This window comes from Pyxicephalus adspersus, chromosome 1, assembly GCF_032062135.1.
Source record: "Pyxicephalus adspersus chromosome 1, UCB_Pads_2.0, whole genome shotgun sequence".
Lineage (NCBI taxonomy): Eukaryota > Metazoa > Chordata > Amphibia > Anura > Pyxicephalidae > Pyxicephalus > Pyxicephalus adspersus.
The window spans coordinates 146,489,766-146,502,860 of NC_092858.1; the positions used below are offsets into that span (position 1 = coordinate 146,489,766).

The 13,095-nt window shown below is 39.4% G+C and overlaps 1 protein-coding gene and 3 non-coding genes across 4 annotated transcripts; all 4 read left to right on the top strand.

Moving 5' to 3' along the window:
• The first annotated feature begins 1,011 nt into the window (after positions 1 to 1,011).
• RPL23A (ribosomal protein L23a) lies at positions 1,012 to 10,860 on the top strand. The gene is made up of 5 exons (XM_072417445.1): positions 1,012 to 1,168; positions 7,706 to 7,886; positions 9,299 to 9,475; positions 9,666 to 9,735; positions 10,789 to 10,860. The coding sequence occupies exons 1-5, from the start codon at positions 1,012 to 1,014 to the stop codon at positions 10,801 to 10,803; spliced, it is 600 nt and encodes a 199-aa protein (XP_072273546.1). The 3' UTR covers positions 10,804 to 10,860.
• LOC140321890 (small nucleolar RNA Z17) lies at positions 8,281 to 8,354 on the top strand. The gene has a single exon (XR_011919019.1). It is a non-coding gene; the product is annotated as a small nucleolar RNA Z17 (small nucleolar RNA).
• Positions 9,528 to 9,593, top strand: LOC140321970 (small nucleolar RNA SNORD42). Its single transcript, XR_011919085.1, has one exon. It is a non-coding gene; the product is annotated as a small nucleolar RNA SNORD42 (small nucleolar RNA).
• LOC140321968 (small nucleolar RNA SNORD42) lies at positions 10,326 to 10,390 on the top strand. Its single transcript, XR_011919084.1, has one exon. It is a non-coding gene; the product is annotated as a small nucleolar RNA SNORD42 (small nucleolar RNA).
• Positions 10,861 to 13,095: the final 2,235 nt, after the last annotated feature.

Here is a 13,095-nt window from a genome sequence, read left to right on the forward strand (position 1 = left end):
GCGTTAGGTAAGCTTAACCACAGTTCTCTGAAACACTACGGTTCCTCCAGGGAGTTCTTGAGTTGTGGATGATTGACCTTCCGTTTGCTGGTGCCTGCATAGTTCCTAAGCTAACACCACTTGGTAGAGCCAACAGTATGATACTAGAGATCATTTTAGCTGTCTTTAAGGGTGGCATCCAGACCATCACTGAATATGTAACATTTTTCCAAAAGATTACAATTGTGAGGGGTATTGATCCCCCAAATACCCAACTCAATGGTTTTAGGGGTGTTTTTTAGAGACATGGAAATTATTCCAGGGGATCTTCTGGAGTTGAAAGATTGAGAAAGGCTGTTCTATCCATTTATGATCTGCCTGTCTATAAGGCTGTCATTGTTTCACAACTCTAAGGAATAGAAGAGAAGAGAATATACCTCCTATATAAGTTATTATCAATCAGGGTTCCTCCAGAGGTTGCTCAAATGATGATAACTTCAAAGTTTTTTGGCCAATGCCACCTGGCCATAGTAGTAAGTAGTATTACGACAAAGCTCTTTTTAGCTATCTGTGAGATTGCATTCTTTTCACTAGTGTAAGGTGTATTTTTTTTCATTGACCTCCTATTGTGTTAGCAGGGATTACTTAAAACCTGAAAATTATTTAAAGAATTCCTCTGGGTTGAAGTTAACAAAGGGCATCCCAGAGTCTCACAGTCTGTGTGGCCTCATCACCATCATTGTTATAAAGCCAATGATTGAGCAAGTAAAAGCTACCCTAAAGCAAATAAAGACCCTAGTCATTAGAGAATAGTTTAATGTGCATTGTTTTTTTTTTTTTTTTTTACTGATATGATGATATGACTGATATAATGTGCCCTAGCGCAGTAGTCCCCAACCTTTTCGAGCTCCCAGACCACTTAATGCATAGACTCTGGACTGCACATGCACGGGGAGAAACTTCCCCAAGATTGGTGACATGATGCCAGACCAGAGACACAATCCGCCCTGAGCATGCATGCGTACCGGAGACATGGTCTGCGGTTCTAGCCGGTGCGACCCCCAAAGCGGAGTCATTCTCCAGACCCCGTTGGGGGGTGCACCGGACAGAGCCACGGCCCACGTGTCAGACAGCCAGGGGTTGGGGACCCCTGCCCTAGTTGACCAGAGGACCACATGTCATGAGACATGTATAGTGCTGCCTTTCCTGCTGACTCCTGAAAGTTTACATTGGCCTCCATACTTCTGATTCACAAGCACAAAGCAAATATAAAAGTTTAAGAAAATTTCAGAATTTCCTATTATCTGTTCTAAAATTATAACTAAAAATTGCTAAAACCAAGGTATCATTATGACAGCTGAGCCACTAACAAATTATCCACTATTTTTTTATTTTGACAGGAGTAGTTTTACAACTTCTTTGGGGCTTCTTATAATTATCCAGTGGCCCCTGTAGAAACAATAGTAACATATCGCATAAGAGATGAATATGAGATGAAAACTCAGGTAAGAAACACTGGTACTTGATGCATGTGTTACACATTGCTAATTTGGGGTACTGATCAAGGTGGTATTAAGAAACATATAAATTGTGGGCGCCAACAGGGCCCCTTTAATTTATCTCTGCCTTGGACTTTTGTACCACAGCTATTGGAGGTCCCTTCAATACACCAGGCTGGCTCCTAAAACATTTTCTAAATTTTTCTCTTTGGCACACTAGTAGTTTAAGAGATCACTAAACACAAAAAGCGTTTATTGTTAGCAGCTGAGATTCCCCACAGTAAGCACCAGTTAATGGATAACCAGTCTCACCAAGCCACATGATGGATTTATTGCTTAGCCTTATTTAAATTACACTTACTGCATGCACATTTACCTGCAGTCAGTGCTGGCACATGATCTCCCTGCACACAAGGTGGGTTGTGAATTACTTTAGGAGCATAGGGATCAGGTCTTGTCCTTTGTTTACCGCCTTCTTGCTTCCTTGGTCCAGTCCTGCCTTTAGCCCCAATATTTATAATTTCACAAAATGTACACATAAATACATTTACAGCTACACTAGTCCTTAAAAATTATGTAAAACCTGACCTGAATAGTCATTTGACTCTTTTTGATATGTTTTTAATAAACCAAGAGCCACAGGAGAGGTTCTCTGGCAGGTTTACACATCCGATTATGAATACCTGTGCTGACTTGTTATATGTTGGCTTCTCCAAAGATACAGTTACATTATTAAACCCAGCCCAAAGTTACCTGGGGATGTAACAGTTTCCAAGTCCCACCTACTACCTGTTCACTTGATGCCACTCCTCCTGTCTTGAAACTTTTAATTCATCGTTCCTAAATACTGTAACTTCCATAATTCATATTAGTATTTCCATTTTTGTTTGTATACAGTTTCAGCCCAAACATTCAACAAACCTTCTTTGGATCTTTAAGCTATTTTCAGCATGTCTTAGATTTCATTCATTATTCCTGCATATTGTATTTACTACCTATCTTTTTATCTACTATTGGATCATCTAGTGTTTAGATGACATCACCAGTGTTTCTAAACCAGGGTTCCTCCAAATGTTGATAGGAGGAGGTTGATGAGCAATTTGTTGCTCTCAGGTCAATTCAAGCAGTGGTCGCCAACCTTTTCGGTCCTGCAGAACACGAAAATTACCGACTTGCGGGGAGTTGGGTGTCAGGGGGAGAAACCTCACCCATAGTGATGTCATGATGCTAGAACTCCACCCACTCTGCCATCGCAGATCTGAGCCTGAGCTGATTACCTGGACACAACCCACACACTTCTCCGAGCCTGGGATTTGTACGGAGGATGTGATCCTCGGCTCTGGCCAGAGCATCCCCCCAGCGGGGTCCTTCTCCTGACCCCCCCTTAAAGGTGCACGGGCCAGAGCCGTGGACCACCAAAGTTTTCTCGAGAACCACTGTTTGGCAACTGGTGATTTAAAGTAACACCAATGATTATCTGTAGGGGTGACATTCTTCCCAATGAAAAGCAATTTAGGAGGCATTCTTCCTACTGACCACCACACTATTGTGCTGTAAGCCCCGGATATAGTAATTATAGAAGGAGTTCTTCGAAGACTTGAAAGGTATTTCAAGTGATTCCTCTTGGTAAAATGGTTAACAAACACCGATCTAAACCAGTGGTCGCCAACCTTTTCAGGCCCACAGACCACTAAAATTACTGTCTCTGGACCGTGCAAGCGCGGGGAGCCAGTTGTCACTCATGATGCTAGAACTCTCCCATCGCAGGTCTGATCCACTTCCCCATAGCCTGTGATCAATGCGGGGGACATGGTTAGCTGCTCTGGCCAGAGCATCGGCCAGAGCTGCGGACCACCAAAATGTTCTTGCGGACCACCGGTTAGCAACCTCTGATCTAGACTGCCATAGAAAAGTCTACAAACATCTAAAGTCTGCTTCCCCATTTTCTTTACTTTTACTATAATTTATATTATATTTACTATAACTACAGATATCAATGCTGAGGAGGACTAATTGCCACCCTAGATTCCCTTTTCTTTAGATATCACAGATTTACATATTCTTGAATTATCCTATAGTTTTTGTAAGGACAGTCAGTGTCCTACATTCCAACATTATATGATATATCCCTTTATATCTGCGTTCATTATAAGACAATGTAAGGTCTAAAATGTTGGCACTATATAAATACAAGAAAATAAATAAGACTTTGTTCCTAATCCCCATCTGTTTTCAATGGATATTTGGTCTTGACCAGTCAAAAGCTAAATTAGATTCCAAAATGACTTGTATACCTTTGGTCAGGGCAGAATTTATGCTTACTTGACCCCTATGCCAGCTGTCATATGCCTCCTCCTTCTACCCAGTGATTGGCTACCAACACACTAACAGGATTTCATGTCCTAGTCACACATGGCACACCAAACAGGGCATAGAGGCTGATAGTGTGCTAACCATGCATCACTACTGAGAACTAAAAGAAACGACAAACTGTCCTATTATTCAGCTAGTAGTTACGGATTTGTTATTGTGATGTGTGGGTGGCTGTATGCCATCCTCTGGCAGCCTTTCTACCTTAGGCCATGGATTATGCTGGATTTGCAAAAATCTGGCCCTGTTCCTAGTCCTGTTTTACTTTAATATTCTGTTCTTGAATGTCTAACAGCTATTCCATCCTTCTTTTCTATTTCCTGTCCTTATTGTGAAAAAAGCAAACTCCTTACTTGTCCACCATTCAGCTACTTTAAATTTTTGAAATGATAATCATTTTCAAAAACCCCCTAAAAACTCCAGTAAACCTCACATCTATTCTTATTCTTATATATAAAAAGGTCTGGTTAAGGTGTAAGGGGTTAATTTTAGAATATGCTGGTTTATTCTACATTCTGTTGTCCATGGGAATGACGGTTGCGACTTTCTGTCCCAGCCAAGGAACTTGGCTTTGGTATAATAGGAATTGATAACTACTCTGGTGCATTCATCTGTAAGACCTATAGTAATATTTGGCATCCTTTTAGCCCAGCACCTGAAACAGGATAAATGTGTGGGGACAGAAAACCTGTGGGAACTTTTGCCCTTCATGTGTAGTCAGGAGGAACTGGCAGGTCAGCTCTGAGGCTTGGAGCCAGGACAATGGATTACTGGAAGGATAGGTCTGGTTCTCAGTGAGACTCGGTTTCATTGGGGAAGTCAAATTAGAAGGTACACGATAGAGAAATACTATAGGACAGGTGGCCATTTGTTCTAAGTTTGGAACTGTCAAATCAATTGGGAGATCCACTAAAGAAAAGGTGCTTCCCTCACTACTGAGGATGAGTTCAGTGAGGATTACAGAAGTTACTTGTCTGTCCAAAACTCATATTTTACTTTTAATTTACAGATTACATGTAGAGCTCCAATTCTGACCACCATGTTTAGTATACAGACAGTATATAGATTGCCCACCAGCAGAGAGTTTTGTGACTTAGGGTACTCATGCATGCTGCAGAAAGCTATCAGAATCAGGGAGTCACCAGGTTCTTTACTTGTTGCTACAGTGTTGTTTTGGTTTATATGAGGAGACATATGAACGAAGGTCAATCAAAATGAACCCCACTACAGAAACACTTATGGGGCAGGATGGTCTTTGGGACTTAGGGTCCTAGGCAATAACACTTTGATTTGGGGTTTACAAGTCCCTAATCCAGGTCTAGGAACTACACTTACAACAAAGTCTCCGTAAATTACCACTAGTAATGCCAAGCAATCTGTTTTCAAAGGGTGGGTGAAAGCGAGCCATTTCAGGTGTCATCAAATGAATTAAGATAAGCGTCAATCTTTACTGATCCAACATAGAGGATCCCCGATTGACTCCCTAGTGAAAAAAGAACACCAAAACAAATGCCTTTTGTTCAAAGCCATCATTGACTTTCAGATGCCCAAAAACAGTGCATGTGAATTTTGGAGAGGTTTATGCAGGTAGAGAGGCCTAGGCAGTCTATGTGACCCTAGATTTGCACTGCAAAGTCCAATTCATTCTTCACTTTCCAGCAATAAATACCTTTCCCTACATTTTACTTCTGTGTTTTACCAGCAGGAGCCTTAAGAACTTTCTTTTGAGGGAACATGTGACTTGTTCCAAGTGACAACATGGAAAGTCAGTGAGCTGTATCACACGGAGAGTGCATAGTCCTATGTATGTCAGGTCTCCGGATCTTACAGCTAACAAGGGGCTTTTCTCGTGGTAGCTCAGTGCTTTAGTGGTAATTTAAAGTGGTAATATAAAGTGAACTAAAGTTCCACTTTTAAGTTTCCATGATCAGGCCGGTCATTATTGCAGAAAGGAACAGGCGATGTCTATTCTGCAAAATTGCGACTAATGTCCTATAGCTCAAGGTTTCTGGCAAAAAGCTGAAGGGTGCATGCGCAGCATCAGCATTACCGGTAGTTGCTAGGGAAACCTGACATTTCTAGCTTTCCCTGCATGTGCCAGAATGACCTATGGTCACATGACCCTGGCACAGCCAATTAAGAATAGAAGAAAGATGGGGCTGAGCAGGTGAATTTTCGGGCCTTATTTACGCTTTAAATGCATGTGTATCTTGTGAGCTTGCATTAAAAATAAAAATAAGCTGTTGTATAGACCTGCTTAGGCAAAGTCCAACCAACAAAACTTATCAATAATAAACCATAGAATATATATATATATATATTAGAATTAATTACCAGGATTTATATAGCACTGACATATTACGTAGCGCTGTACATTAAGGGTTGCAAATGACAGACACTGACACAGCAGGAGAGGAGGACCCTTCTCTGAAGAGCTTACAATCTAGGCGGTGGGGGAAGCAGAATACAATAGGAGGGGAGATGATACTTGGTATAAGATTTTTTTCTGTGAGAAGGGTTCAAGCTTAGAATGACTTGGTCCATTGGCGTCTCCAACTCCCATGGCAAGGTGTTTGGTTTGTGTGGTGCTGTTCTTTTTTTCCCAATGACACCACGATTCACTTTGCTAGCAAAGCTTCAATGTGAATGTAAACAAAATAATAAACATCCCCACCGCACCGCAAAATAAAAATTACCCCACCGCACAATGTGCACCTGGCATTAAGATTACCCCATCGCAGATATATTCACCTTTGCAGCTGAGGATTTTTCACATATTGTGTGATTTCCTCATATGAAGTGCTCGGGGCTAGTAACTATCCCTGAATATTATAAGATCTGAAAGCTCTCAACTGGATGTTGTGTAAAGTGACAGGGTCTCTTGCGTTTAAAGCAGAAGTAAACCCAAAACAAAAAAAAACATAATTACCTTTAATCCCGCAGATATGTCTATCTGTCGGGAGGTTTTTTCCATCAGGTCCCATGTTGTCCTGGTATACATCTTTGGCTGGGCGCCAACATCATCTCTCTCCTTCCTGCGTCACCTGAACCTCGCACTGTGCAGGCGCCAGATCGGGTAACATAGATTGAGGAAAAAAATGCTAATCTCACTGCGCATGCCTGAGATCGGCAGTTTTTTTTTCCTTTGAAAGGGCTCCTTTCTCCTATTCTCAGGGCATGCGCAGAAGGCGCATCCAAGAGCCCCCCGGGATGCATGATGTAGGTATCCTAGGACACTTTGTGCTCCCATTAAGTCTTGAACGCCATGGCGTTTAGGTTTAGCAGAACTAAAGTATAAAATTGCAGGCAGAATTTTGAATTGTTGAAGGTATAGTGAACAAAAACATACCTGCGTGCTCACATGTTTCTTTTCTAAATACACTTAGCTGCTCATGGCACAATAGGTGAAAATCCAACGCTCAGAAGAGTAATGGAAGAAAATGTCAGGACTGGACAGTATAAATAAATAACTGTGTTCAGGCAGGCACATATCTTTTATTGCACAAGAGACATCACCTCTAAGGACCTGCCTGGTCGCATTTTTATTTATACAAATATTTCAGTTTTAAAGGCTGAAATGCTACTTTACTTTTATGAGATTATAGTTACTGAGTTGATGGATGCATGTCATCTGCGTCAATAGATTTTTCTATTCCCATAAGTTTGAAATCTAAACGTCTGGGGTTGGCTTAAATGAAAGAAACCTAAACAGGTTTTAAAATGTCAACATTTCTCGCGTTATTCTTATTACTGTAACAAATCAAGTGTTGTAAATTAAGATAAAATATTTACAATGATTTCAGCAGCTTAAGGTTCTAAGTTTAATAATGCCTCATCTTGTGGTTTTGTTTTATCAGCTGTCCCTGCCAAGACTGAAGCAAAGTCTAAGGCACTGAAGGCCAAAAAGGCTGTGCTAAAAGGTGTGCACAGTCACAAGAAGAAGAAGATCAGAACCTCTCCTACATTCAGGAGACCCAAAACCTTGAGGCTGAGGAGGCAACCCAAATACCCAAGGAAGAGTGCGCCCACAAGGAACAAGTATGTTAACTTCATTGTGTTTGTTCTACATAGTTTAAAGGGTATGGAGATGCTACATTTAAGTTCCACTCACAGAAGTTCTATTGGGAAAATATGCAAACTTCGGTTCTGTAAAAGGTTGCTGGTGTGAGTAGCTGAGCAGTTAGCAAGGTGCCAGGAGACACACGGGATTGCTTGATCCTGTTTCAGGTTTGAACCTGTCTTTAGTTTTCGTTAATGATGAGGCGATAGAACCTTTTCTGGGGACAACTCACCTTGCATCTTTTCAAGAGCTCTAAAAGACTGGTATAAAACTTATAAACATGACCGGTAATGACACTTCTCTAATTTATACAAAGCTAAAGTAAATTTTTAACAATCTATATTGTAGGCCCCACTTGTTCGGAGGTGCTGTGGTACAAATGATGTTTTCAAAGCGATCAAAGACTGAGATTTCATGATTGCAATTTTTTTGTTCACTGATGTACCCAAAGCCTCATGAGTCTAGAGATTTGTAAAGCGCCATGGAATATATTGAATTTTTTAAAATAGATATCTTGGTATACAATATTTGGAACAGAAACTTTATTTAACTCGTCAGATTAGCTAACAAATGAGTAGATGTGGCTGAAATATTGATACCTTCCTAGTGGCAGTTTCACATTTCCCTTCTGTTTGCATTTTTCATTGTTCAGTATAATATCATTTCTGTTAAAAGATTTTTCAATGGAAATGTTTTTTATACTGAAAAATTAACTCTAAATTGGAAAAAATAATGCACCCCACAGCAAAGGTGTCCCCAGCAATGGTGCAGAAGTTTGTCTGCAGCTGTCCTAATATTTTTGTTTAAAGTAGATTACCATTTGGTGGCATCGCCATAAAGTGTAATTGCAGTGTCCATGCGGAAGATTCCGTATGGTGGACCATGCTGCGTATTTTTTTTTTTTTTTTTAATACATGATTATATGCACTATTATATCTGTGTAAACAGAAGCAGCGGAATTTTGTTCAGGCTAATATAATTTTGGAGGATGACACTTTGTAGAATGACTGGTAATTTGAAGTGTGAAACAAAATTGCTACTTCAAACTTATATTAAATGTGGTCATCCCTAGACTTTTGTATCTGGTCTTTGTGTGCCATTCATATCCCATTAGGGAGATGTTACTTCACTTCCTGTTCTAAAAACTCAATTGGAATTAATGGGATACCTTTCCAATGTGATTAAGCTTTCTTCTTTACTTTCGTGGGATCAAGTGTCCCTACTGGAAAGGTTAGTTATGCTATTGAACATTTCAGTGACAGGTTTTTAAAGAACCTTCTTATTTTTTTTTTTATTTTTTTTTTTTACTTAAGCCATACATCCATAGTGACTGTTGAAATTGTGTAAATTATTGCAATGGATATTTCTCACATTTTATTCTTTATCCTAGGCTTGACCATTATGCCATCATTAAGTTCCCTCTGACCACTGAGTCTGCTATGAAGAAGATTGAGGACAACAACACTCTGGTTTTCATTGTTGATGTTAAAGCCAACAAGCACCAGATCAAACAAGCCGTGAAGAAGCTGTACGACATTGATGTGGCCAAAGTGAACACCCTCATTAGGTAAGCAACGCATTTTTTCAATGAAGGCACACAAGTTTGGTCTTTGTTTTAAATGCACATGATGGATATTTTATTCTAACTGATATTAGTGATGTGTTCAAAGGAACCACTGATGCATGTTGTTCCTAAGCATTAATGTTTATGATAGTATGAAAGACATGTAACATGAAATTCCTACTTTGTATTGCAGGCCAGACGGTGAGAAGAAGGCATATGTACGTCTTGCTCCCGATTATGATGCTCTTGATGTTGCTAACAAGGTAAAGTTGTCTGTTTTGCTGTAATCTTTGTGAGAAGTCACCTGGTTTAGTAATGGCAGTTATTTAATATTGATCTTGCACAAATTATCTGTTGTGTTGCTTTGGGCCATCTAGTTATATTGCAAACACTGGTGCATATACATAAGCAAGCACCAGTGATATAGTTTTGTCTCACAGGATTGGGTGCTGGTGCTTCTTTTCAAGGGTGCCTGGAGTGTTTGCATCTTTTAACTAGCAGTAAATGCACTTTAAAGCAAACCCTCAGTAGCTATATGCATTGAATAGAAGTTCTATCTTCAGGATTTATGGCATAAGCACTAAATGCGGACTTTCTAAAATATTCGGTTGCAGCAGAATCTTGTCAGCCTGCCAGCCTTCTAATGCATATGTAGAGTGACCTAACTGGACCTAAATTTCATTTTTTTATTGTGATAATTAATTACTCCTTATGACTAATAGATAAAAGTGATGACTTGTTTAAAGGAACAGTGGGAATATTTATCTTTTTTGTTTCCCTTTTAGCAGATGTAGCCAACACAATTTTAACACTGCATTTGAGTGAAGGGCCCACAACAGTTTTAATATACATTGTGCAAATGATGGAAACTTATTCTTTCTGAATACATTGATGTTTTCAAAGGAACCACTGATGCACAATCAAGGTTAACATACACCCACACACACACACACACCCTTGCCTTCTTGTAATTCTATCACAACATTGTCTAATTGGACCCAAATGGTAATTCTTTGTTATTTGGAGTTTTATTTTGAATTCAGAAGATTGTGGTCACAGAGATTATTGCCAACATCACTTGGGGTTCTTTGATTAGCAACGGCAGCGCCTGTGACTGCTATGGCCACTTCTGTAGTTGTCGCTAAGCTTGTATAACTATCAGCAACATTGCATTTGGTTGCTATGGTATACATTTACATTTGTTCTGTACTTTATATTCCTAATTTTATGGTTTCTAGTGGTAGCCCTACAATTTTATGATATATTTTCATGATTGACTCCAGTTTTCTAATATGTATATTCTTTTTCTGTTACAGATTGGCATCATCTAAACCTGCTGGCACGTGTTCTGTACAGAAATAAATCCAATAAAAACATTTTTTGTTGTATTTCCTTTCTTTTTGTCTGAGGGGTTGTTTGGGAAAACTGCAAAACTGTTTTGCCTGACACAGTTCATGTCAGAGGAAAAATGACCAGAAAGAGCTGCATATGGTAATCGCTTTAAATCTCAGCTCCATCCAAATGTTTTGGATAGGGTAGAATTACTGCCTCATTCAGGGTTTTGTTGAATGCATTAGGCAAAATTAGTCAACTATCTCTTGATAAGATTGAGCAGCTATACCTTGATGAGCATAACTGCGAGTGTGGCACAGTAACTTATAAAAACGCTAAATTCTGATGGGGGCAACAGCAATCGTTGGAGACATAAGGCTGCTGGAGAGACACCTTAAAAGTAAACCATTGCCAAATAAGATTTCTGTTTGGTTGTTTACCGTATACCCGGTATACAGATGATCCAGAAGTTCATGTCTGCAAGCTTGCTCTAGTTCTGTGATTTTTAATATTTGAAACCTTACAGCGTATGAGTATACAGCACTTGTCTTGTCATTCATGGATTCCTCCTGTCATATCCATGAAAATTTTTTTTTTTTGTGTATTCTGTTTTATGTTTCCCCCATAAAGCCTGAAACTGCATTATTAATTCAAAAACTTTCAGATACTTGCAAAAGCAATAAAAAGCTGTTTTGATTTTGGTCCATGGAGGCAGTTGGGGTTCCAAGCATCCCTTGGATGCTGTGTGCTGAGTCAGGAGAAATACATGGCACAACAATCTTTGACACCACCTATAAATGCCACTAATACATAAATGGAATAGATAAAAATTGGTGCAAGCTTGTGACAATGAAAATCAAAGCTATAAAAACTACTTTTCATTAAAACAAAAATTGCTATAAATAACCATTCTGTGTGGTGCAGGTAAGATGTTTACCTTGGAAAAGAGAAGATTGTGACAATTACCTGAACTACCTCATAATAGATTGCAGTACCTGGTCTCCCCAAGATGTCAGCCAGATTTTCTGCTTTATGGTGATTACCATCTATCTCCTATTGTATCTGTGGGATGTTTCCTTGGTCTAGAACTGTCAAGCTTTATCGATGTCCGCCAGGTATTCTGATCAGTTTATTGGCCTCTATGGTGGATTTTTGGGAAGCTAAATGAAGGCATCTCATCTGATACTCCTGTTACCCATGGTATGCGAGTCCCCAATGGATTCTATTGACACACTAACCTGTTCTAGTTCTGCTTTTGCAATATGTTCAACTGTAAACAAAGGGGAAAATCCTTCCAACTAGCTAATCCCAAAACATTTATGGTCTTGTGGGTTGCTACAAAATTGCCAGCTTCAGTAGTTGAATGTTTCTGGTAGCCAGTGTTTTTTGACCTTTTTAATACAGGGGACACCTTGAAATAACTTTCAGGTCTTCAGGGAACCCTTTCTAAAATTACTTTATCCACAGTACATAAGTGTTGTGGACCGTTGGAAAAATGCCTCTTACATGGCTACCCAGTGGGTAAAATGTCACCCTTACAGATAGCCAAAAAGATCATTGGTATCAGGTAAACTGAACTGAGCCACATATTGATCAAGGAAGCCCCAACACCTCCTGGAGGAACCTTGGTTGAAAGATAATGGTGGTAGCCAAATCAAGCCTGATAACTAGTGTCAACATTTTTTAGCCAGCTCCATATTAGTCATTTACAAGCAGAATTGCAGAAAAAACCCTCAATTTTATACTGATCATTGATAGCATAAAACAGATTGGACCATCCCTGATAAAAAATGCAAGGCCATACATAAAGCAGGAGTGACACTGGAGAAAGAAAATCATCTATCCTCAAAGAATCTCATGTTCTACATATATTCTAAATTGGAATATTCATGCCTAACTGCTGAGATAAGGTATGACCCGCTGTTGTGTTTTTGGTGGGATGGCCAATTTATTGATAAATGTATTTTATGTGCATTGTGAAAAAGAAGAAAATAGGACCAGTGTGGTAAAATATATTACCATATAAATCATAATACATACCCTAGATTACAAGCTCTTCTGGGCAGGGTCCTCTCCTCCTCCTGTGTCACTGTCTGTATCTGTCTCATTTGCAACCCCTATTTAATGTACAGCGCTGTGTAATATGTAGGTGCTATATAAATACTGTTTATTAATAATACATAACATACACTGCCAAGAACACAACACTAAACTTTTTTTTTTACTGCTGACTTTAAATATATATTTTGTGCCCCTTTACATTTTATACGGCTGTATTCCTTAGACAAATT

What these genes read in the sequence shown, in the direction of transcription:
- RPL23A (XM_072417445.1), top strand. Translation starts at nt 1,012, where the DNA reads ATGGTCTGCGGTTCTAGCCGGTGCGACCCCCAAAGCGGAGTCATTCTC. An exon ending in GACCACATGTCATGAGACAT is followed by an intron (nt 1,169 to 7,705) that starts GTATAGTGCTGC and finishes TTGTTTTATCAG; the next exon opens with CTGTCCCTGCCAAGACTGAA. An exon ending in AGTGCGCCCACAAGGAACAA is followed by an intron (nt 7,887 to 9,298) that starts GTATGTTAACTT and finishes TCTTTATCCTAG; the next exon opens with GCTTGACCATTATGCCATCA.